Here is a 25529-nt window from a genome sequence, read left to right as displayed (position 1 = left end):
CCAGGCCGAAAAGGATCACCTAAGCAAATAACTGCGCGAGAAAAGAGTAACTGCCACATTTTTCACGAAACGTTATCATCAGAGGCGGAGGCGGAATCCACAGTGATGGCCGGCTGTTGGAAGATTGATATAGCACGGCCCCTTAAGGGTCCATAAGCGTGGAGATTGGCAAAGGATGGGATTGATGCGTTGAAAGGTTCGCAGAAAAAACAAACAAGCAAGTACGAAATACGATCGGTTGTTCCAATTGTCACACTGGAGCTGCTAATTGCATCTGTATCGACGTTTTTACACAAACGAAAACAATAACAAAGGAGGAATCGGGCATACGGTGGCCGACGTAACGTTTCAAAACAGCCGGACACGGAATCCAACTACAACATCTGTCAACGGAAGATGATGCGCTGTGCAATGGCCCTCGCAGTACATGATGGAAATAACCGGTGCGAGGAATGACGCGAGAACGTCCCATGTGTAATTGGTTTTCACCTCAAGTCATGATCGTCTACAGGTTATGTGGAATAGATGAAAATAATGGGGAATTGTGAAAGATAAGGTTTGAAAAGAGTTTTTCGCTGTCATTGTCATTATTCTTCGGAAAGTCAGTATATGGGTTGTTATTATGGTGGCCCGAACTAAACCAGTCCGACGACGGTCACTACCTTTTCCTCCCTCGCGGCCACTGATATTTTCTCCGCTTTGTCCCTTTCCAAACATTTTTAATTCGTGAAGGTCTCGACATCTTTTCACTTCTTCCGGTAAAACTCTCTGCACCTGCTTTTCTATTCACACTCGCTGCGGTTTTCCACTTCAGAGTGTGGCCAGTAGCCTTCTCAGCTCGTCTTGCCATTTGTTTGGCTGTGCTCGCGCCTTCCGGCATTCTGTTAAAAGCTGCGCCTTCCTTCTGTTCCCGATGTCAACGACTGCTGTCCTTTTTACCTTTGTAGAATTCGCACGCTCTCAAGAATTTCCTTACATTTTGCACCTCTTCCCAGTTCTCTCACCCGCGTCGTGGTTACCCCAATACCTGCTCTACGATAGCGTGACGGTTTTTACCATGCGCCTCGTCACCGAATCTAGCGCCGGTGTTTCCCGCGCCTGTGAACTTTCGCCCATGGTGTCCACACCAAGTCGTTTCTCAACGATCCTTATTTCGCTGCATTTACAAGTTGCCGTTGGCTCTCTTTCCCGCTTGGCGTCATGACAACAATGGCTGCGTTCGACTTTGGCATATGGCTTGTGTACAGCATCTCTTTTTTTGGTTGTTTCTTCCGTGTGTCGAGGGAATGCTGCCGTTGGCATTGACGTTCCTGAACTCAGCAAGGTCCTGCGATCACTCACTTTCGTGAGTTCCATCAGCCGTAACTGTTGTGATCTCGAGTTTGGCGTCGTGCTTTCGCTCGCTTAGCGTCTAGTTAAATGCCATCGCCATGGGCGTCTCCTGACCAACAATGCGTTTCTTCATACAAGCAACATTAGACTTACATTGTTGTGTCGTATGTGACGGAGGAAGACGCAGCTATGGTTTCAGGGTGGTGAACTCCGTTCGTTTGTTTTTATCATCGGTGACAAATTCGATTACGCAGTTGTTTTACCCTTCTGTAACTTTCCCTTCCCCAGTTTCAACTGTACATGTTTTCCTCAAAGTCATTCCCATCTGACAAGTTGGTTTGTCTTTTCCTCCCTTTACCACTTCCAATAAGCAGCACGCTGTCCCCGACGCAACTACACATCTTTTCCCTTTACCTTCTCCACCGAAAAATATCGTTGAAAATTCAATACTTTCGATACAACTTTAACGCTAGAGTTTTTTACAGCAGTGATGCGTGACAAAAAAAACCATAAAAGTGTTCCCTTAACGTATGTCTGTCAAGAAAAATGTTTTGATACACTCACTTCCCTTCTCCGTTAAAAGCATACTTTCTTCCAGTTTACATTACCGTTCATTATTAAACAGTATTAAAGCAACAATAATGAAAGTGCTAAAAACATGATAATAGGATTATTTGATTTCCAATAAGTTTTGCTTTTGATTCGAGCTTTTGCTGTACCAGTTTCTTCACCGCTTTCTTCTTTTCTTCTTTTTGACCTTCATCCTCATCTTGTGTTTCGTCTTTATCTTCTTTCAGGGTGACCTCAGTGTTACCACCGTCGTCACTTCTTTTGCGCATGGATCCAGTACTGCCTCGTCTCTTCTTTGTGGTCGTAGGTTGAGGAATTGTTTTCGATGTTTCTCTTGTGCATTTTACCTTCCTTTCCTCACCAGAACCCTCCATTTTGCAAATATATTCTGATGGGTGTGGCTCGGTTCGCAACTTTATTACGCATGCTTCTCCAACCACTTTCGACTCTGGGGGGCCACTTGCTTCTATACATTCTGGTGTTTTGTCATCTCCGTTCCCCCTGAATATAATTTGCTCGGCGACCTCGCTTCCTATTTTGAGTTTCGCACACTCCTGGTGACCGCTGAATGACCCATAAACCTCATCAAGACACCTTTCTGTTTTGTTTCTTTTTGGTTCTTCACGTGGTACAGGCTTCGGACATCCCTCTTCCCCTAAAAGGTACCGCTCGCGAGCGTCTTCGCAACGACTCTCTGGTTTGCAACTTAGGTCTTGGCGATTGCCCTTTGTTTCGTAGGTGCATACTAATTTCTCTCCATATGTGTTGTTAAACCTCAATATGCATTGTGTCTCCGTACGCCTCTTATCATATTCTAACCATGTGCAAGCAGTCCATCTATCTGCATCTGTTCCGATGTCAACATCCTCATTTTTTCCGTTGCGTCGGAGGCCAGATCATGACAGTTTTCACGTTTGTTGAACAGTGCTTTAACAGTTGTGTGGCAATTCGTTTCTTTTCTTAGCGTTTTCACTGCATTAGCTTTGCCCCCCACGACCTTCAAACAAAAAAACATGCACCACGCTAAATACTTGTTCTTCATTGCTCCTCTTCTTAAAAAGGAACATAGGTAGAAGAAATGTGATTTTCTTAATTGAATTCCAACATATTTTTTGATATCTTTTATTGTGAGACGGTGCAATTTTTTTTTTTTCTCAACAGTTTGGGGTGTTGCAGCTGGAAAATACTCTTGTTCTAGTGATGACTTTCGGGACAATTTTCGCAAGCTAAAACAACGATATTCGTAAAAATATGGTAATAACTTGAGAAAGAGTTAGCGGAAATTAGGTGCTAACTCCGGATCGATCACACGGTAGTGTGTGGGAGCATTTACTCTCCGGGTTTGTACTTTTGGCTTCAAGTTTTATTTCCCCCTTCTTAACTTAGCTCGACTCGGCATCCTCTGCTGCGTTTTTTTTTTTTGCTAGACTTCTTTTTTTTCTCCGGTTGTAGGTCACGTACACACGCTCTTCAGCGGCGGTCGTCATCTTCACTTTTTGGCATAATTCTCCCTTCCTTTTGTTCTTTGCGCTTTGTGCTTATTACCACTTCTTAACTACTGTTTTTCCGAACCCCCAAGGGTGACATTTAACTTTTGATTGCTTCTCGTCCGTACGAATTTTATGCCATATACTTCCAACCAACGCTCTCTGCATTCAACATCGCATCTGGTGAAGGCTCAGCCTGCATGTTATTAGACATTCCTTCGTTTTTTGTTGATCAATGGCATTCGAGTGTTTCCTCGGGGCTTGTGATTTAATTTTTGCAATTTTCCCTTTGTGTTTATGCGTGTGTGGTTAGTGATGCTTGCCACATCCTGGTTTAGTCGTCCGGCTGACGCTTAATACAACTTCCGGGTTCATAATGTAGTCACGGGTATTGATTGTTCTGTAAGGGATGTAACAGTCGCACGTCACTTACACTTTTTTTTTCATATTTCTGAACTTGTTTACCTCCTTTTCGCCGGTGCGACACAGTCCATTGTTTCTTACGGGTGATTAACCGCACGGTTGTGTTATCAGCGGTGATTTTTGAGGTTGTATGGTGCAACTCACTGATATGTGCGGCAGCTTTTGTGAGTGCATATTTTTAAAAATACTGTGAAAACTTCTCTGATCCTTTGTGTCACGGTCTTACCATTTTCCCTTCTAAACTTGCACGAAACACACAGTTGTTGTCTTGGCGTGAGATGTCTCCTTTTACTTTTCGGAGTAGCACTGCGGTTATCCGCTAAATTAGGTTAGATCTCGCGCACTTTTGTGCTCACGTGTGCCTTTCACTCGTTATTTTGGTGTGCACCGCTGATGTGGTTTTTATCGATATAATACTCGATCTCTCCTCCACCATCTCGGATTTGAGCGATTGTTTTTTTTTTTTTTGCCTTGTCGGTCCATATTTTCTCGCGACTTTTACGTATTTTTCTGAGGTCGCTTCCTTTTTCACGTTTTAACATTTTGTACACAGGTGACCGGAGGCATTTACGTTAAAGTTTCGCACGCATCTGCCCTTCATGCCCGTCATCACCTCGGCACGGCTCGTCATTGTCGGAGAGCGCCTTCAAAGTGCCTTTGTCTCCTACAGTCAGTGGGGACAAAAAAAATCTATGGTAGTTTCACATTTAACCCATCATAAAAAGATTAATAGGTAATAGACTGAAATTTTCATTTTTTTGTGACATATCCGTTATTTTTCTCTCAAGACGGGAGTTTCCTACTCTGGTGGAGTTTCAGATATTATGTTTACAGCGCAACCGCCTCGTACCTTCTGCGTACTCCACTGAAGTGAATTACTCTACCGTACCTTCATGTTTTGATTTTATTTAGTTGCAACTTAAATGAAACCATTAAGTACACTGATGGTGCTCCACGATTTTTTTTTTACCCTTAGTGACAATAGTTTTCCCAGTGAGTTTGATCCTGTAGAGCCTGAGTGTGCTCTGTTCGTTACCAATAGTTCTTTTCCAGAAAGGGGAAATAGGATAGTGGTTCCAGTCGAAAGTCAGCTTCCGGAATTCTGTAGAGAATTTGGTTGTTCAAACTGTTATCACTATGAACATAAAAACCTGTGTATTGTTCTACAGGAAAAGCAAAAGAACCTTAAGAGGCGAAACAATTTGGGTGCCGCTTTTTGGTCGCTGTGGCTGATGTGGGATTTCTTTGGACTCATTTCCTTGCTGCAAAGCAGAATTCCCCGAGTTTCCTTCCACTGCATGTGCATCAAACCTATCCTTGGGCTTGCTATTTAAGCTTTCACTTATGATATGTATATCATCAACTTCCCTTGTTTCCACGCGTGAAGACGGATGCTGATGCGTTGCGGGTGGTTCATGTTTTTGTACGGGTTGAATGTGCTCCAGTTCCTCGTCAACCTCCCTGTTCAAAAAAGTATCAATCTGCCTTTACAGTTTAGTTGTCTCTTGCATTTTCCGTTGAGTTCTATATTGTCTCAAATCTCGCAATTGATTGTGTAACTTCATTAGTTTTTTTTTTAGCTAAGACACCTCTCCCCAGGCTAGACCCCCTTCGCTTGTGTTGTACTGCGCACAGATTGCCGACTTTGTTCTTCCCGAGCAACTCTGCATATCTTCCCTATCATCCCAACCTACAGCACAGAAAGCCTTTCCTCTGGATTTCTTCGTAAACTTTCCGAGATCATTTAGCTTCACGAAGTTTTTGTTCATAGTTTTCACAAAACTCACTTATGGAAGCGGGCAATCTCCACATTTTTTAAATAATAAAATCGGTTATCTTAGTGGGGGTTTCTACGTCCCAGGTCGCGGTGTTTGGTTCCATGTTTCACCTATCGCAACATAACGCGGCAGCTAAAGGTAGTTCTGGGGGAAAGCACAAGAACATCAGGTCTATAGTTAGCGCACGCTGAAAGTAGTTGTTTCAACTTGATACTTCTTTACCGCAAGCCTCATCCCTTCTTAGTTCCATACGTTTCGGACTTTTTTTTGGTCTTCTACACCGTAGAGTATTTCCTCTACATCCTCTTGAATATCTTCTGCCGTCACCCTGACTTTCAGTGAGTTTTCCATGTACAGCTCAGAGGCTTGTTTGACCAGTTCCATCAGTTCGTTGTGGTTGCTCGAGTCGCTTTTTTGGGGGTCCGCGTTCCGATAGATGGTGGTCAGGTGGTGCTTGAAGTCTGTTGTTTACGTCGCATTTGAAGTTATAGTATATTTTTCACGCCTCGTTACTTGAATATCCGTTCTCAGTTCCACAGTCATCGACCGCTGCGATGCTTTTTTCCGTCAGCAGTTTTTTTTTTCATGAGCTTCAAGCGCCGCCGCCGCAATCTCTGCCGCTTTTGTTTTGTTCTCATTTAACTGCTTGACGAAGCTTAAAGGTTCAATCGCTAAATTCACGAAAGCACATAATGCTTTAAATTCTTACGGATTTATAATATTTGTGGGTGTTCCCACGCTTCTCTTGGTTGCTTGCGTCCACACTAGCAGAAAAACGACGCAATACTTGCCAATGCGCATATTCCCTTTACCCAGCCTTACTCACCTTTGAGAATTTTCAAGCTTCAATTAAAAAAAAATAATAATAGATTACCACCAAGATATGAATCTTGAAAGAATCATATGCGCTTCATTTCAGGCATAACATGTCACATGCGCATATTTTGATGGTTGTGCTACGCACACGACCCAATTACAAAAACGCAACCTCTGTTTCTTATTTTCCGCAACCTTCTGCAGAAAACGTGCACTTCTGATATTCGCACGACGCAGATTCCAGAGACCGCAGGGAAGGGACTGGAATCCATGTTCGATACATTTCCCAAACGCGCAGCGCACGCAGCACTCACTTTCAGCTCATTTGAACTTAACATCCCACTAGAGTTCATTCCTCTGAAATTTCCGGGTGATATCCCGACATATTTGCTCGGATACAGTTCTATCACGCTCTTGCAACCACTGTCAAAAAACTCAGTTATGTCAACAACCAAAAGTTATACGAATTTATGTTTCCAAATTTATCAAATCCCTCTTATAATCCATCTGGCGGCTTCACACTCTCACATCCTCGCATATATAACACAATCTACCCGACCATAATCACAGTTTTAAACGCCCCACAACCTATGAAAAATGTGACACGTTCCGACTGTTCAACCCAAATCAAACAAATAATACCATTTCTACCGAAACTATCGCGAATCAGAATTATCGTTTATAAATTACTCCCCCTTTTTTACTTTGCATTTGTGGAGTAATCTTCATTATCAAAATCCAGCATACAGACACGGTAAACCTGATCCACTAAAGGCATAATTATGCAATATATCATACCACATGCTGGCAAAGAAAACCTTCTTACACCAAAATGTTGCGATGTTACAAAGGTGTCGCATTAGCAATATTCAAGCAGCGCCCTCTTAACTCATCGTTGCTTTATTTTTACTGTTCCCCTTTTTTAATTCTTTTGCTTCTTCCACCCTACCAGATCATAAATGCATTCTCTTTGAATTCAGAGCAGAGAAAACTATGGGCTGAGAGGACGTAAGTGAGACTAGTGCTTTAACAAATGACACGTAAACATTGCTTTGAACGGTGACACACGCGTGTGCTTTATTTACTTGAGGCATAATATTTCCAAAAATATATACCATGGGATGCAATACGAGAAAGGCATGCCGAGTGAAAGAGCCCCAGATATTCAATTGTAAAAAACAACAAAGAAGATATAAAGAGGGAAATGGAATATGAGACGTGAATTTATGACACTTTTCCCTCCTCCTCCTCCTCCTTTCTTCAATGCTTACATCAAACCTTTACTGATGTTGACTAGTCCTCTTCAGTTAGTTCAGTTTTGAGCACCGTGTGGAGTTTTGAGAGCCCCGATGGATTCGGGGGTTCCCCAAACGCTCTCCACATGTTTAAACGGAGAAGCCGGTTGCATCCTCTTAATCCCTTCAGTTGCTCGCATGGACATCTGTTGTTGAATTTGTTGAACACAACCAATTTAATTGGCGGGATCCCCAACTTTTATATTCTCTCTATTCTTCCCCGATCCGGCTTGTTGGAAGTGCAGTTTTCCCCTTTTCCCTATTGCTATTTCACGGAAGACTGTGTTGTATTTTGCTGCTCTTAAGTTTCTCTCTGTGTTAATGAATTTGTTCCAATTATTAATTTACATCCCCAAGTCAAACATTTTCCCCCTTTTGACACGTAAACGAGTACACACATTCAATTATTGGTACAGTTTGCTACACACCACATATCACAATATTTACCTGCCGCCCTTTGTTCATAAATTGCGTGCGGCGCGAAAAAAAAAACAAACATAGCAACATAATGTTTTCAAATACCCATGTACCGCTTTTGCAGATTTTCAAATTCCACAATTGACCTGTTAAAAAACATTCACCTTTTTAAAAAAACTTAGTAGTCAAAACCGTAGTTCTAGACAACAACAACAAAAAGTATTGCATCCACTGAACGAATGAGTGTGAAAGGGCGTCGAGATATGCTTCTTTGCTGGTCCGTGGGTTGTTCCGTGTCCGCAACTTCATTTTTTCTGTTAATTTTAGTGGTAGAAGTTCCTTTTGTTGAAACCAGATGCTGCACAACATCCGGTTACGAGTCCTTAACATTTCCCCCTGGTGTTTTAATCGCATCATCCGACTGCTTTTGTTTGGGCCCGCTGGGGGCTGCGGGGGCATAACTTGCGGGAAGGGGATTTTCATCATTTCCCTTCGGTGCGGAACTGTCATCCGGATCCAAATTTTCTTTCTTTTCTTCAACTGCCTGGGGTGGACGCACACCCAAAAAAAACCAGTAGAGTATCAACCACGCAAATATGCTTGTCTGCACACCCAAGTCCGTCAACACATAACGTACAGTTACCTCCTTTATGTAATTTTTTTGGGGCATACCGCTCCGGCGTACAGTTTGCCGTCACATAATTGTAGCGCTTCATTATATCGAGAGAATTCAAAATGTCATCAGCTTCCTCTCGTTCACCACAGTTTGGTATAGGAACCGTCGAACCGTCCTGCCGGTTTGCATAAACACCCACTGATAACCACGAAAAGAACAATAAAATTGATACAAGCAACACGTCAACCTTAGCCATCGTGTGAACAACTGTTATGTCTATGTATTTTTAAAAAATACGGAAAAGACACAATGGTATAGAAATGTATATATTCTACATGCAGAGTTTGTCAATTAACCTGCGCTCGATGACACCGTTATAATAAACATTTGATTCAGGCGCGCGTCTCCTCTATTAGAACATGTACCCTTCACTACGTAGGCATTACATTCATCAACCAAATATAAATATCTTCGAAATTTTGCAATCCTCCAAAACGGCAACTATTAAAAAAAACCGTGTTTAATGTCATCATTCCCAACATTTCAGCAATTTAGTTTGGAGTCATCCAAGTATTAGTTTCCCTGCTATAATTAAACCATCTTCTTCTTCTTCCTCTCTCGCTTTCTCTGTTCTGCTGCGTAGCGGGTTGTTTATGTGAGTAACGCTTCCTTCTTGTCATATTCGTTATTTCATATTTTCTCCTGTTCGCCTCCATGTTTCAACAGCTGATATCATTTCTTAATTTCAAATTTGTGACACGCATTTCCTGCTGCGCATCATCACTCGATTATATTTCCAGTTCCTCTCCCTCTAATTTCCAAACGACATCCACCTGCAAATCATATCAATGTTAAATACCGTTAACATGTGCCCATCCACTTCTCAACTTTCAGGACTGAAAGAGAAATGTGTGTGAAAATTAAATGCGCCGTTTCCCTTTCTTCTCAACGCTCCTTTTTTTTTTTATATAGAAAAAAATAAAAAAAACGGCAGCAACAAAACTGTAAACTAAAAACTACAACACACATCCAACCTAAGTAAAATTCAATCAAAGCAAAGAGTGAAAAATAAATAACAAGCATCTACTTAGATGATGAATGGAACGAAAATACATGGAAATGAACTCGCTAAACAAAAAATGTTTTTTTTTTACACCTCCAATTGGCATTTTTTTTTTTAATATAAAATGATGAAACTTGAATTGACGCACACATTTCCTTCACCCCCTTTTTTTTTTTTCAAAAGCATTTACAGTACAAAACAAAAAAAAGAAAATAACATACTGAGCCTAACATGTTCAGAAGGAGAGTAGTGAACAAACTGTTAGCTGAGATCAACCAAAGGGAGAAACTGAGATTCAAAATGAAAACTTTTTTTCTAAAATCAAGTGAAGTGCAGCAATCAAAAGTTTTCATTTTTTTTTTTTTGGAAGTGTGTGTGCGCGTGTGCGTGTGGGAAATCATAAAAAAAATCGTAATTTACGCCCACCATCACCGTTTCAAAAATGCAAATTGGATAAATTGCTTTCTTTATTTATATATTCGCATTTATACGGACAAAACAGGTGTGAGGAGTTTTTTTTAAAAAAAAAAACTAAAACGAAAACAAAGAAGAACCGGCACAACAATAGCAATAACAAGAAAATAAGGAAAAGGAACTTATAAGGAGATAAAGATAATGATGATATTGATGATGATGATGAAAGTTATTGTTGCACTTAAGTTATGCCGTCCATTCCGCATCCCGCCGCCGTTGTGGATCTGGTGGTAATGTGCAATTGGCCATCCAACCATATTTTGAGGGAATAAATTGAACAGGAACGGGAGTTGTGTAATTTTTAAAGCGTTCCACCATTATTGCGTATTCTTCTTCTTGAATACCATGAACTACTACAAAATTGTTATTTTTCGGTGGCTTGCACTCATTACCATTCAATATGATGAAGCGGCAGCAACTTTCATTCACAAATAATAATTCTTCTGGATTTTGATAAGAAAGTGCATGACCGACCATGGCATCTTCATATTCCATAATGGATTGCTTAAATTCAAGAAGCCGATCAAAACTGAATGGCACATGCACAAGGCGGCGTACCGGTTCATATGTTACAAATTTATTAACAACATCCCTCGACATGGTGTACAAGAGACCACGGCCAAATATAAAAGGCCTCACTGGATTTATACGCCAATGAAATGCCCAATAAACACCACGACGCGGTAAAGTTCTCAAATCAATAATGTACTGCGGTGAATGGAAAAACGCGTCATCATCACCTTTAGAGAAATAACTTGTTTTTGGAAGAAGGCGCGCTCCCAATTCAAACCACAAATATATTTTCCGACTCATACCAATTTCCGCATCAAGTCCCCAATGCGCAACTTCTCCTAATTTCTTTTTAGTTGTGACACGACCTTCATTTATGGGGAGCGTAATGACATCCCGCCATTTATTTGCTTCATCCTTCAATTCAGGTGAATATTTGTAATCAAATTGTGGATGACGAGCCAATACATATGCTACGAGCATATCTCCTTCAAAATTATTTTCTACGGTGGCAACTCCCGGATATTTCCAACATGTGTCCCGTTGAAGTTGTCTCCGCCGCCGTCGCTCTTCATTATCTGGTGAAGGAATACCGAGTGCTACGAGATAATTATGATTCCGCCATTTCTTTATAATATGCGGTGTTACAAATTCTAACGCCATTTTGTCATCTTCGGTGTACTCAAAATCTGGTAATGGTTCATCTCGTTGAATTTTAACCACCTCCTTTTGGGAATTTTGGTGGAAACGATGTAAACTAATGAGAACATTTGTAATTGTTAACACATACACGGCAATAAAAACTATAATTACAACTTTAACTCCTCGTGATTTGATTGCCATTGGATGGGTATTACAAAAACAAATCGTTAGTGTATTACAAATGAGGGAGAGGGGGGAATCTATAAGTTTGTTTAGATTATCAATGAAACTTAACTATAGAACAGAAAAGGAAAAAATATATATATATATTTATTTATATATATATATATATTTAAACAAAAAAGAAGAGGAAGAAATAAAGATACCACCGCAACAACAACAACAACAAAAGAAAACAAAAAAAAACAAGAACAAAAAAGATTTAAATAAATTACATGTGACATGAGGAATTGCCACAAATAACGTAGCAAAGATATGAAGACATAAGGGTAACAACAATGGCAACTGTGCAAAATATAACAGTGATAGACGAGAGAAAGGTATTACGAGCAAACAGTGTGAACAATAATAACAATAATAACAATAACAACGAAAAAACAACAACGAAAAAACAAAAACAAAGAAAGGAATTCAATAAACGCAAACGTCAAACAAAAATGAAAATAACAAAACAAAAACAACAACTCTTAAAATATTTCAAATCGCTGCATTGCATGAACATTTTCACAAAAACGTAAAACATATTTCGTGTGTGTGTGTGTGTGTGTTGGGAGGGGGGGGGAGGGTTTTTTTTTTCTTTTCCCTTCCCTTCCTTCCAAATGCTTTAAAAACTTCCTCAGGACATCATGAAAAAAGCATATGTGTCTAATAAGCAAAATAATAATAATAATAAGAAGGGGCCCCTCTCTTTTTCTTTTCTTTTCTTTTCTCTTTTTTTCTTTTTTTCTTTTTGTTTTTTTTAAAAAAGTTCTTTCATGATATAAGTAAGTAGCCCCCCTCCCACCCCCCCCCAAAAAAAAAAAAAAGAAAAAAAGAAAAAAAGAAAAATAAAAATAAATAAGAAACACGCGCGCACACACACAAAAAAAAACACCAAAATATTAAAAAAAAAAGGAAGTGGTGAAATAAGTTTAGCCACACTTTCTCCAAACCCCCATTCCACTTCCTCATCTGAGGGGGAGCTGTACGTCACGACACCTTTATTTTTCTTCATTTTCCTTTATTTTTTGTTTTTGTTTTTGTTCTTTTTTCTTTTAAAAAAAAAAAAAATTGCAAATCACCTGAAGATGACGGCACATTTTTTCGTGCGTACTTGCGGTTTTTTTTTTGACCCCGTGCGTCGAGTAAATGCGCTAAAAAATTCATGAATGAAAGGAACATCTTTAAGTGTTGTACTCCACACTGTGAGCCATAAAAGCACAATAATGACACAACCCACAGCGACGGTAATGAGTGCAGACGAGGTATTGTGAATCATATCTTTAAACGTTTCGCTGGCGCTAACTAGCATTTTTATTTTCTTCCTTTCTTTCTTCCTTCCTTTCTTTCTTTTTTTTTTTTTACACATCGCGATAAGTTTAGAATAAATATCAAAAGGAAAAGAAGAAAGAGGAAAAATATGAGAGACAAAATAAGAAAAAGACTAATGGAGACAACCAATTGTTTCAAGTTTCATGTCCAGTGAATTCTAAGATGCTGTAAGACTCAGGATTAATATAAATAAATAAATATATATATATATATATATTTTTCACATGAAGTAGTTCGGTACAAAAATCATTAACATAACTCGAACGAACGAACGAATATAAATATACACACACTCATACACCTTTTCTCCTTCATTATTTTCTCTTTCTCTTCTCTTCTTTTGTTTTCTTTTTTTTTTTTGCGGTGCACTCCCCCTTTTCCGCTTTCCAACCGTTTACCACCCGCACCTCTCCAATTCCACATATTTTGTGGATACCCCCCCCCCCCAAAAATAAAATAAAATAAAATAAAACAAAAAAATAGAAAACAAAAAAAAAAGCTTAACTAAATACCGCTACAAATGAAATTCGCTTCTCGAGATATTTCCACAAGAGGATGGCCAGTCCTTAACGAGGCAACTCGTAGAAGTGTCCGTGCAGTTAAAAAATGAATTATTCAAAAGTTCCCGTGCGGTGGCCCGTTCTTTCGGGTCCCGTTGGCAGCAACGCTTGACGATTTGCTTCGCATCGTGAGAAATTTTATCATCTACACATGGCATAAAACTTTCCACATGTCCCACCTTGTAGAAAAATGCATGAGAAGTCATTTGGTTCATGTTTGGCCATGGGAGGGAACCACTTAAAACATACAACATCATAATGCCAAAACTCCAAATATCAGATGCCTTTTCCGCTTTTCCTCTCGCTGCTTCAGGTGCCGTATAAGGGGGAGTTCCCTCAGGTGCACAACTGTTGGCGATTTTCTGCAAGTTTTGTGAAGTACCAAAATCAGTAAGTTTACATAAACCGGTCTCAAGTAGCAGAACATTCTGAGGTTTAATGTCCCGGTGCACAATATTCTTGCGATGCAAATACTCCAGTCCTTGCAATACATCGCGGAGGTATCGTCTCGCACGACTCTCTTTTATACTTCCAAACTTTTGTATGAGATCGTAGAGACTCCCACCACTACCCAACTCCATTACAATCAGCAATTTGTTACCCCAAATGGCAGACGATATGTAACCCATTATGTTTGCATGACGCAGTCGGGAGAGTAAACTTACTTCATTGATAATACCATCCAAAGTTTTCTCCATTGCACTTTCCACTTGAATTCCCTTCCGACGTAATCTCCTACGGTTTAGGTCGCTTAAGTTACTGTTTTGTGCCCGAGTCCTTAATGGAAGTTCGATTTCCTTAATGGCAACCAGTGCACCAGTTTGTGACAAACCCAAGAATGCAACACCACACGCCCCAGTGCCTAATACTTGTTTAGACATGCGAAACACCAACCCTTGACGGTCGCAAAACTCCGTGACATACCGCAAAGAAGACGAGTTACATTTAACTATCAAACACTTATCTGATTTTGCGACTTCGGGCGTTCGGTACGACTCCTCCTCATTTCGTCCATAAGAGTGCGGAAGGGCACGTGTATCTGTTTGCTTTAAAATGGCACGGCGAATATGATCCTCAACAGGTGAAGCCTCGCATTTCATAAACCCGTATGCCCTTCTACCAAGTTGAAGCTCATTAACACATGAGTGCTCTCTTTCAACGGGGAACAGTTGCCACTCCGGAAAGCGTTGGGTGTAAACGCTGTGGCTTTCTTCCAAGTAATAACAAATCTGACTCATACGCAAGGCATTCCAATCACTACGTGTTTCTTCGTGTATTCGAGTGTAGAGATGGTGTGCGACACCATGTTCTCCTCGCTGAAATGCTTGAAATGCCTCAACATGACGCCGGCCCTGTGCGAGAGCCTTATCTTGCATCTCATAAATGATGTGCCTTTTGTTATTGGCATCTGTTACGCAGTCTCGTGGAATACACGAAAAGTTGCTTGGACAAAAATGTGCCAGCGCCCCAACACACGCACACCTTACTCTCAGCGCACCTAATAGTGATGGAAGTTCCTCACTCAGGGAAATACAATTCCCGTAAACACTTAAGACATCGTCCTCATGGTCAGAAACTCTGATCGTTCCTGCCATAACAAACCCTGAAGTAGCAACAATAGTCGGAAACAACTTAAGAGACGGTGACACACTCAAACCTTGTGTAAATGGTTGGAGCGCAACAAGTACATCACAGGCACATTGCATTCCGTTTTGTGCGTGACGGGGAGAATCCGTAAAGGCATTCCATGTCACAACAACCTTGTTAGGTGCTACACTCGCAATGATACCGCCATACCGCTCAACAATTTGAGTTACAACAGAAAGAAATTGTCGGGAAAAATGAAGACAATGTTCCAAATCCTCCTCAACTTGATGCGCAAAGTCGGAGAGGCAAACAACTACCACCGTGACCCTCCTTTTCCTGAAGGTCGTGCCAGTGCCACCGTGTTCCAAAATCTCCCGATTTCGAACCATTCCCGCTGCAGTTCTCCGCGAAACTCTGAACTGAGACATGACACGCGGTGAGTGGGCCTCAAGTCTGGAACCAACGGGAAGATTCGCCTTTTCACATTGAAGTTTGGCACCGTTACACTGCCGCACAGCGACGTCTGTTAGCTCCTTTTCAAATGTGGAATCGGGAAGTAACCCACGGAGTTGGTGCAAAAGCATAAGCATGTCATTCGCCATTTCAGGTGTTGCAGCGTTTTGAATCCCTTTACAACTTTTTGCATGGGAAAAGGACTGCTTCGGATTCACATCAATAGTACCCGTTGCATCACCGTTGTGTGGCACTGCCAACGCATCGGCAACACGGTGCAACGCCTCGACATTTGCATCGAGTTGCATGAACAAACTACGGATGTGCCTCACTCCGACAACAGAAATAGCGAGATGAACGAACAGAGTCACACATGAAACAACTATGAGTGAATATCTAAGCTGGTCAGTGAGGTTGGTAACTTCCCTCAGCTCGGATACATTCGCTACGTTTGTTAAACCCTCGATCATAGACCAGTAGTCGGTACATATGCATTTTGCGGCACTAACTAAACATAAACCAACAAAAAAATAATACCCTGAAACTATCACTGCCAGTACTCTCACAAGAGAACACTTGGCGGTAGGGCCGAATCTTCCCAATGCGATACCCCACGTTGCTCCTTCACTGCTTGAAGTGGTTTCCCCCCTACTGTTGAAACTACTGACAGGCGCGTGTAGCCAACCACACGCATATTCTATCATCAAAGCTCTTTTTTCTCTTGAAATATTTGTAAATGACTGATGGGGTATGCTTTATTTTCTTTTTTTTTTGTTAACCTCAAGCCTTAATGTGTGTAGTGACAAGTGGATTTAGGAGACAAAGGGTATTAGGGTGGATAAGTAAGGAGATTACAAAAGATGGGCAGCAATAATGCGACCACATGTGAAGATGTGAGAAGCTGGTCACCAGTGTACCTTGGCACGGTTCAAAAAATTTTGGCCCCAACTGAAACGTGTTAGCGTTGAGTTACGACAAAAAAGAGACATGCCATTACCAAACCCAAATAAATGTTGGGACCGCTCTCTCCCCCCATTCATGTTTCAGTGAGATGACAACGAAAAAAACAGACATTATTTCTCTTCTGCAGCTTCCATCACCGACAGTCAACCGCACCACTGCCGTGTTTTTCCAGTTTTCACGGTCAGTTAATATTCACTCAAGTGCAGGAAATGGTGTTTGACACTTATGTTCGCACTTCCCGGTGTGGCATATCTTCCCACACGGTTTTCCACAGCAGCTCATCAACTTACCACACTTCTTACCACATGACACCGACTCTCTGTAGCAGGGTAAATAATATGGAATCACTGTGGCATGCGAGCCGCACTTCTTCTCAACGGGAACAACACAAACGGGACATTCGTTTTCAATATGACACGGGTGGTTGGCCGGATGCCCACAAGGACGGGGAACGATGCATTCATGACTGCAGTTTGGAGGTTTTGTTCCACATGGCACCGGAGGCTCCACCCAAGTTCGACGGCAGCGGCAGTAGAGACGATCATAAGATGCCACGGAACATGGCAGACAGAGACCTTTATGGCATAATTGGCCGCAGCTGTGCGTTCCACAAGAGAGGCGTTTCGTACAGATTTTGTAACATGTGTGATCCTCATTGGTGCAACAGTTCTCTTTGCACGTATGTTTACCACACGATAAATGCTTGCGACAAGGTTTTTTGCACACCGGAGGAAAGTGAGAAATAATTTTATCCTTACTGAGACCGGACCTTTCAGCGGCGGCTTTCCATTCACCCGGTGGCAAATATGTGAAAAAGCAGTAGATTTGATAATTCTGCGATCCGCAACCGCATTTCATCGAAACTAATTTTGTGCATGGTGGACATGTGGGACTTTCGTGGCACACATCTGAGCAGGTATGACCGCATGGTAAAAAACCTTCACACACCAACCCGCAGGAGGGAATAGGATCCAAACACGATTTCCTGGGCGAATTCAACAGTTGCTGCAGTCGCACCTTCCCACAAGGACAAAATACCATACGCTCAGGGGTCCGAAAGCAGGGCTCACACGCGTCCTTATGACATTTGGAAAGACATCGGTGGTTGCCACAATCAATAATTTTTGAGCACGGGTTTCCACATGGAAACGGCCCGCTTTCGCCACAGCGCTGAGTTCGCTTCGTAGCACCACAATAACACGAATCTGTGGAAAGAATAGTGCACACGGGACAAGGCCCTTCATGACACGGGACACCACAGTTATGCTTTCCACACTCACGCAGTTTCCCACAAATACCTTCACACTCAAAGCCATGAATTCCACTAGAGCACCCCACAGTTTTGCTCGTCTTTCCACAGAAACATGATTGTGTACGTGTCAGTTGACATGGAGTACAAGGACCTGGATGACACATAAGCGCGCAGGCATGGGGACACAACTCGTCCTTACGACGGCGTCCACATGTGTCGCCACATGAACCAGGGACAAGTAAGGGATCCGGAGTTGGGTTACACACCTTTCCACAGAAACAACTAAACTCCGCTACGGCCGAAACAGGTGTTAGAGCTTGGCAGATAGGGCAGCGAAACTCATTGAGGGAAATAGAAGAAGCGGAGGAACCACCAGCAGTGGCATCACGCTTCTCCCGCTCCTCAACCTGAGCCTTTACCCAAGATCTTACGCACGGCATGTGCACAACACCGTAGCAGACAGTACACGACCAAAGTTTATCTCGTAGATAAACCGCGTTGGAGCAAATAACGCACTCGTAAGACCCATTTCGTAACCTCTCGGAGATGTCTTTTGCGAGTTCAGTGATTTCCACCATTATTTGCCGTGTCAAACAAATGGTTAACGCGTATGCGGTAGATGTCTACAGGCTTGTGTTGTTCGCATGGGGTGCAAACGAAAGGGACGAAGAAACGAAGCAAAAAAGGGAAACTGCTTAAACTTGCGTGAGAAAAGGAAAATAATGTATTTTTCATGGCACACAACATATGAAAATAAGAGATCATACATAATTAAATAAACATATATATATATATATATATATGTTCATGTGAGACAAGTAGGTTGTGGTTAACCACGTACAAAAGAAAAACAACCGCTACGCACTACCTGCAATGTACGCTCTCATATCACGTCGCACCTCCGTGTTGCTGATAAACTCGTAAAAGTTTGCACAATCGGCATCACGAAGGGCTTGCGTACAAAGGGGGGCCATAAACGCCTTGCGTGAAGCGTCTTTTACCAACCAAAAAGACCACGGGGGTCCTACGGACAGGTTTTCTGCCATATCCAAAGCACGCACAAGAACCTCATCAGCCCTTTCCACCGTTTCATCTACAAGACCCGCATTTTCAGCCTCAGCTGCACAAAGAATCACACCACGCTGAAGAAACATTTCACATGCACGATATCCAACCGTGTGAGCCACAACCGCACCAAAGCAAGGTGGAACTGCCAATCCACATCGAACCGTATCAACACCAATTTTTAATTGTTTGCCTCCCCCCTCTTCTGCTTTCTCGGCCATAACTCTATAATCAGTAGACAGAGCCATAATACATCCAAAACCCGTAGCATCTCCGTTTATAGCTGCAACGACAGGAACCGGAAGCGTGTTGAGAGTGATGTAAAGCATCTGCAGTTGCTTCCAGTAGGATGAAAAAGAATCGTAAGGCAATTTATCGCTCAATAATTGAAGATCAAGTCCATTACAAAACACATTAGGGAGAGACGATGTTAACACGATACCCTTGCAGCATCCTTTCTCTGGGTTGCATACTTCACTGATCGAACTAAGCATCTCCTTTATCATGGCTGACGATAGAACATTCGCTGGAGCGTTGTTCATGGAAAGAATTTTAATATTCTCAATTGGAGATTCCATCACCTCGATTAGACGAGCACCGTTTGATGATTCCGTTCCCGTAGCACATGTCCTCACAGATAACTGTGGTGTAATCAACCGTCTACACACATGACGCCTTATGTGGCTGCACTGTGAAGACAACCGAAACCTGTAAGGTGTTGCAGCCATTATGTTCGCTACAACTTTTACGGAAAGTAAAATATTATAAGGAAAAAGAAAATAATATTATTAATAATAATAAAGGAAAATAAAACAAACCATCACGGACTCCACCACACTCCAGAAGTGCGAAAAAAAAAATAATTTGTTTAAACTTTTTTTTAAAAAAAAAGTTTAAAAAAGAAGGAGTTTCCCTCCTCTGTTGCGTCAAAGACGTGTTGAACACCATCATTTGCGTGGCAGCGGAAAGCGCATAACCACATCGCACCAATTAAAAGAGGTAAAAAAAAAATGGGCGATTGAATTGTAGTGATAATAGAACCACCTCAACGCAATTTTCCTGCCTTTGCCAAACGCTTTCCCGATCAATTTCCGTTCGAAATTCGAGAAGGTTCTTTCCATCACTTTGTTAGCTCCCACAAAAGAAAAAAGAAGAGCTTCTCCATGCGCCGCCGCAACAGGAATGAGGTGAAGAAAGGAAAAGGACGAGAGTACTCACAAGAAAAGCGCAAAAATATAATCGAAATGTGTGCCAGTGTCCCGGAGTAAGTTTAAAAGGAGAAAGGCTCAATAAAGAAAAACAAAACGTTTGATGCTTCAGCTGCCGAACAAGTGTCGCAGCAGGAGAAGTGTTCGTCCACAAAACGGAAAGAAGCTGAGAAGCTGACAAAAATTAAAAAAAAAGAAGTGCCCCTTCGAGGCACCGCATTTGGCAGCTCCCTCAGCGGTTTCTTACTCTATGATGTACGAAAGGGCAGGCAACAGGTGTGAAAGAAATGGCGTGATAAAAAGGAACATTTCCTCTTCAATTTCACTTTCCGCTTCCGTTTCGATTGTCACAAACGCTATTACTTACCACATTCTTCATTCTCTCTTGTAATGTTAACAAGACAAAAAAAAAACGCTTTCGTCCCCCTCGTTCTTGCCCGTTTAATTGTTTCTATATTTCCCTCTTCATCTCTACCCCAACTAAAACCGGCGCGGTGGCGGCACTGCTGATCCCATAGGAGGCAACCGACTCTGCTTTTTTGGGAGTTGTGGAGGCGGATGCGGCCTTCGGTTGCTGGAAGCGCCTGAAGACGTGCGGGGTCTCTTGCGAGGCCGATCATCATCATCAGAGCCGTATCCGCGCTGCCGGTCATGCTGCTCCGCACGACGCTCCATTTCGTCCCAACTCAACACACTTTCACTGTCCTCTTCGTCATGGACTCGGGTTCACTCTCCTCATCGTCAAGAAAGGAACTCCCCGTCTCATCGGTTTCATCTTCTTCTTCAACATAAGTGGAATCATCTGAATCAGAGTCTTCAGAGGCTTCTTCATCTCCCTCGAAATCATCATTGAGTACTGCCCAACCGGCTCCTGGCCTCCACGGATCCCAATCTTCGTCTTCGATAATTGTTTTCAGTACCACCTTCCAGTTTGGATTAACGCTCGTCTCCATGTAGTAAAGTCGCGCTGCAAGACACCAGTCTTTTAGAGACTCTAGGCTGCTACGAGGTATTGTGGTGATGCTCGCCGGCGGTTTGTTGTAGTCCTTGAAAATAAGGTTCACATCAAAAGTGGATCCACCAGGTATAACGCGCTCAAGCGACACAACCTCGATATCCTCCACACGCTGTGTAAACGGAGGCCGGTCCATAATCGCCCATAACACTTCGCGATTGGCTTTGAATGTTGTTAAGCCCTTGGCATGAACGCCTTCAAAGGAAAAATTGCTAGCAGGTATTTGCGTTTTGATCATGCTGACCCTTTCAACGGCCTGAGCAAACTTCAGGAATTGTTTGTTTGTGTCACTGATGCGCATAAGTTCACGCTCTTCCGCTGCAATTTCCTCTTCATACCCTTTTCGCGCAGCCATAACAGTTTCGCTGCTTTCCATAACCTCCGCAACGAACTGAACCTCATCCACACTCTTCCGGGCAATCTCCACACCCTTCTTCAAGGTGATGTGGTAAATAACCCGAACAGCATTGACAGCGGGTTGGAATATAACATGCTTGATGTTTTCAAAATGCATGTCAATTGGTGCCCCACCAATATATGAAAAGCGCAATCCATTCCGATGAATCTCCAAGTTTCCAATGCATTCTTTGTTATAACGTCCTGTTGTCGCTGGGGGTCGAATCTTTACCTGTGGAAGCCGAATCGCATCAGGAACTGTTTGCAGCTGAGCACCTCCAGCATTCAATGAAACACGGCGTCGCTCCGTATCTCTATTTTTGATGCGTTGCTGAATACCCTGAATGGCAATCTTCACATCGGTGAAGATGTCACGGCGCGCACGGTACGTCAGCTCTTTGACGAATATTTTAGTGCGGTTCAAACGGTAGGCGATATTTCCTTCCTGAAGCGAATGAAATGAGAAAATACCCGCCACTTGGTCCCCTTCAAACTTCACGTCAACTCGACTTATGGTCGAGACATGAAACGCCGCCACACCCCCGCATACGGGAAAGAACGCCACCTCCTTTTCCGCGTCTACATAAATGCCACCACCACGCGCCACATCCGGGAACGACGTTTCATTCGCGTAAGGAATGACGTCGCCGTAGGAAAGACGTGCAATTTCGTACGTACGAAACTCTTCTGAGACGGCAGTTTTGGCTTTTTTCCCACCAGCCGCGGCCAACTCCGCATGTAGTTCCCTTAAAAGCGTCTTGAGTTTTTCCTCTCGTGCCGATTCCCGCGAGAGTAGTGGAACGCTACTCTGTCCTTGCCGTGTTATCTTATTTAAGTCCCGCGCACTTGTTTCGAATGCAGTTTCCTCTTCTGCACTGTCATCGTAGAGGACCTCCTCAAGCTTACGTGATGTTTTGGTGTTGAGTTGTGCAGCGCCACCTTTTACTGTGACTGTGTCGGACAGCTCCACGTCGAATGTACCGCCTTCACCATCCGGCACCCCTTCGAGAGTAACCCGAGTTACAAAAGCCATTCCGTCTTCAACTGTTGCAGTTCCTTTCTGAGATATTGTCCCGCGTGCCTCAAGCACCAACAATCCAGTCGAGAAACCCAAAGACTTGGGAAGGTGCTTCGCAAGAGCTTCGTTTGTAGTGGTTGCATACTTCATTACTTCTTCATGCACGGCACTGAGACGCGTCCCCACACGAAGGTGCTCTAACAGTTTTTCGGTTACGTTGTACACAAACTTGTAGACGTCCTTCACGTTGCTTGGGGCATTTCGTTCCGAGATGAGCGTACGGGCGATGAAAGCGGTGTAGCCGCAATTCTTCAATCCGTATCGGACGACGATGACATCACTCCGCAGCGGTTGGGTACTCACCTCTGTGACACTAATTTGAGGATTATAAGTCCCACGGTGCATAATACATGGTGTCAAACCGGACGCAATTGAGAACTGAGAGACATCAAGTGTTTCCAAACCCATGACGGTATTTGGTGCCTCGAGGGTTTTCGTTAACTGCTCCCGCAAGGCGCTCAGTGTTTTAGGATTACTCTTTTGCATTTCCGACTCAATCATCCCGCGGGCGGAGCGGCGGAATATAGCGTTACAAAGTCCTGCCGCTTTCTCCACACAGGAAAGTGCTGCCTCGTCCTTCACAAAAAGGAACTCACCCAGAAGGGGTCCAACTTCAACCGTACGCTCAGCGGGAACAATTTCTCGAACGACTGAAATTAGCTTTGGTGCAAAATCACCCTCTTGTATGTTCAACTCCTTTTGACACACTCCAACTTTTGCATCAGCAACAAATGCTGCGAGAATCTCACCAAACTTCTCGTCCAACGTTGCAGAAGCGTAGGTAAAGCTCTCTGATGAGGGCGGCAGCTCAACATTGAGGTTGGAATGTACAACCAGTAGCTTATCAAAGGAAAAGAACAAGGCAGCGTTGCACACAGTATTCAGCGACGTAAAAAGGTATTGCAGCATTGCCTGCCCACGTTGGTTTTCAAGTGTCTCAGGCGTAAGCGCACCAAATACACAACACATAACTGAACAACCTTCCGCTGCATCAGGGACTTTCCTCCATGCGTTAACTATTTTCTCCATGCGAGATGCGGAAAGGGTAACACGCGACATTTTTTTTTTTTTTTGATATTTACCCCCCACTTACTGCACCTTATTTGGTTAAGCCAACAAAACAACAATACTCTATGAACGGCAGTGAGATCCGATAAGGAGGGGAGGACAACAAGGGGAAAAAGGATTGGGATGTGCCATGTAACAATGGTGCAGCACATTCAAAAGAAATTAGCATAAGGATTAGGTGGTTGCACTAATGGACAAAAAAATGACATTTTTCTTTTTTTTTTCTCTTTTAGAAGTGACATATCACTTCTAAAAAGGACCTACACCACAAAGACGGAGATAGAACTGTGATGAAGACGAGCTACTTCATACGTTTGTACTTCAGTATTTTCGCCCGGCGTGCCTCCTCTTGCTTTTCGTGTGCCTTCGTCCGGAGCCCCATTAACTTATACTTCCGCGCTTTTTGCATGCTTTGTCGATACTTTTTCCGCGCCTCGTAGTACTTCTTCATGTCGTACACTTTTTTCTTTGGAGGAGCGGTAGCCGGTTTGGCGCTCTTTGCATCCTCCACATCTGCCTGCGATACCAACTGTGTTGCCGGGAATTCATCACGGAAGTACATATAAAGTGGCGGACTCTTTAGTTGACATTCATCTGTTGCCAACTTGGATAAATCTTCATCCTCTGGAGGAATAAAGGTTGGGAACGCTGGGAGACCACGGTGCTCATTCCACAGTGTAAGTCCCTTCGTATTAATAGTATCGCTAAATCTTACGTACGTACCAACATCTGCATCCAGTAGCGTTGGTAGATAAATAAGAGAGTTTTTGTAATCGATGCGCCATACAGGAACACCCTGGTAAGTTTCAGCAGCTGCACCAGTTTGCCCTGCCATGCGGTGTCCGGGGTAAATGCGCTTCTGCCCTTCCGTACCCATGGCTCCGGGGCGACGCTGCCATCTGGAGTCTCCAAGCCACACATAACCTCCGTCAAAACCATGACGGAACATAACACCACGGAAGCCATAGTCAGTGTTTTGAAATGTAATGGTTACCTCCTGTCCAGGTTTAAAATGCCGGACATCCAACTTCGTCCCGACGGGAGCGTAGGCGTCTGGGGTTATGGGGAAACCAGCACATACATGTTTTACCGGTACACCCGCTGCCTTATAGAAGGCAGCCACATGCGGTTTGTGGAACTCCACAGGGACATTCATTGCACCCACATAAACTTTGTCAGTGCCAACCTCTCCATTGCGAGTACTGTGCTTCACGACTTGATTATCAGGAAACCAGAAAGCAGTACAGTCAAATTGATTCCCTAACTCATCATAGTCTTTGCATGTGAAGGCCTTCACGCCAACCATACCAAAACGCACAGAGTAGAACATGTTAAACTCACCAAACGGTGGAGGGTTGTCCCATGCTCGCGTGTCCTGATACAATTCAGGGAACTTCTCTCGAAGACGAATAAATGCATCATATTTGTCCTCCCTAATTGCATCATACGTTGTCTGCAGCTGCTCTGGTTGCCACTCACGCGGGTTTTCAGGTATTTTGGGGTACAAACTCATTTTGTCCCCGTGATCAAAAAGATACGGATAGTAGCAATGATACATGTCTCGATCCTTTTCACGCATAAGAGACGGGTAACACCGATACCAGTCTGTGCGAATGCGCTTGTCTCCTGGCCCGCTCCCACTGCGGTGACGCTGCTGGGTACTAACAGCAATTGTCCATGTGCCGCTAACGAAACGACGCCTCATGGCTATGAGCGAGCGCATCTACACTGTATGAGGACAAAATAAGGTGAAAATAGTGTGTGTGTATTTGCACGTACAAGTAGATGAACATATATATTTTGAGGTCCTGGAAGAAGGTGCCCGCGTTTGAGGGAGGGGGGAGGCGAAAGGAACAAAGAGTTCGACATGCCAGAAGTTGTGCAGGCGCAAAAAACACACAGGCACCCGT

General features: G+C 43.0%; 8 protein-coding genes across 8 annotated transcripts; 1 reads left to right on the top strand and 7 right to left on the bottom strand.

The window, feature by feature from the left end:
* Positions 1 to 1982: 1982 nt before the first annotated feature.
* TbgDal_III6390 (T. brucei spp.-specific protein) lies at positions 1983 to 2944 on the bottom strand (the record flags this gene model as incomplete). The annotated part of the gene is given in 2 exon segments (XM_011774283.1): positions 1983 to 2774; positions 2777 to 2944. Coding segments are annotated over 2 exon segments (960 nt in total).
* Positions 2945 to 4735: 1791 nt separating this feature from the next.
* On the top strand, positions 4736 to 5146 carry TbgDal_III6380 (hypothetical protein, unlikely; the record flags this gene model as incomplete). Its single annotated transcript, XM_011774282.1, has 1 exon — positions 4736 to 5146. One exon carries the CDS (start codon positions 4736 to 4738, stop codon positions 5144 to 5146), a length of 411 nt encoding a protein of 136 aa, XP_011772584.1.
* A 5311-nt stretch (positions 5147 to 10457) lies between these two features.
* TbgDal_III6360 (UDP-Gal or UDP-GlcNAc-dependent glycosyltransferase, putative) lies at positions 10458 to 11624 on the bottom strand (the record flags this gene model as incomplete). The annotated part of the gene is made up of 1 exon (XM_011774281.1): positions 10458 to 11624. One exon carries the CDS (start codon positions 11622 to 11624, stop codon positions 10458 to 10460), a length of 1167 nt encoding a protein of 388 aa, XP_011772583.1.
* A 1864-nt stretch (positions 11625 to 13488) lies between these two features.
* TbgDal_III6350 (protein kinase, putative) lies at positions 13489 to 16278 on the bottom strand (the record flags this gene model as incomplete). The annotated part of the gene is made up of 1 exon (XM_011774280.1): positions 13489 to 16278. One exon carries the CDS (start codon positions 16276 to 16278, stop codon positions 13489 to 13491), a length of 2790 nt encoding a protein of 929 aa, XP_011772582.1.
* Positions 16279 to 16729: 451 nt separating this feature from the next.
* On the bottom strand, positions 16730 to 18367 carry TbgDal_III6340 (nuclear transcription factor, putative; the record flags this gene model as incomplete). The annotated part of the gene is made up of 1 exon (XM_011774279.1): positions 16730 to 18367. The coding sequence occupies one exon, from the start codon at positions 18365 to 18367 to the stop codon at positions 16730 to 16732; it is 1638 nt and encodes a 545-aa protein (XP_011772581.1).
* A 279-nt stretch (positions 18368 to 18646) lies between these two features.
* TbgDal_III6330 (3,2-trans-enoyl-CoA isomerase, mitochondrial precursor, putative) lies at positions 18647 to 19582 on the bottom strand (the record flags this gene model as incomplete). Its single annotated transcript, XM_011774278.1, has 1 exon — positions 18647 to 19582. The coding sequence occupies one exon, from the start codon at positions 19580 to 19582 to the stop codon at positions 18647 to 18649; it is 936 nt and encodes a 311-aa protein (XP_011772580.1).
* A 1166-nt stretch (positions 19583 to 20748) lies between these two features.
* TbgDal_III6320 (hypothetical protein, conserved) lies at positions 20749 to 23610 on the bottom strand (the record flags this gene model as incomplete). The annotated part of the gene is made up of 1 exon (XM_011774277.1): positions 20749 to 23610. One exon carries the CDS (start codon positions 23608 to 23610, stop codon positions 20749 to 20751), a length of 2862 nt encoding a protein of 953 aa, XP_011772579.1.
* A 310-nt stretch (positions 23611 to 23920) lies between these two features.
* TbgDal_III6310 (ribosomal protein L3 mitochondrial, putative) lies at positions 23921 to 25342 on the bottom strand (the record flags this gene model as incomplete). Its single annotated transcript, XM_011774276.1, has 1 exon — positions 23921 to 25342. The coding sequence occupies one exon, from the start codon at positions 25340 to 25342 to the stop codon at positions 23921 to 23923; it is 1422 nt and encodes a 473-aa protein (XP_011772578.1).
* Positions 25343 to 25529: the final 187 nt, after the last annotated feature.

This window comes from Trypanosoma brucei, chromosome 3 (genome assembly GCF_000210295.1).
Source record: "Trypanosoma brucei gambiense DAL972 chromosome 3, complete sequence".
Classification (NCBI taxonomy): domain Eukaryota; phylum Euglenozoa; class Kinetoplastea; order Trypanosomatida; family Trypanosomatidae; genus Trypanosoma; species Trypanosoma brucei.
The sequence above is the reverse complement of the archived record's forward strand: the minus strand, read 5'-3'. Positions and strand labels throughout refer to the sequence as shown.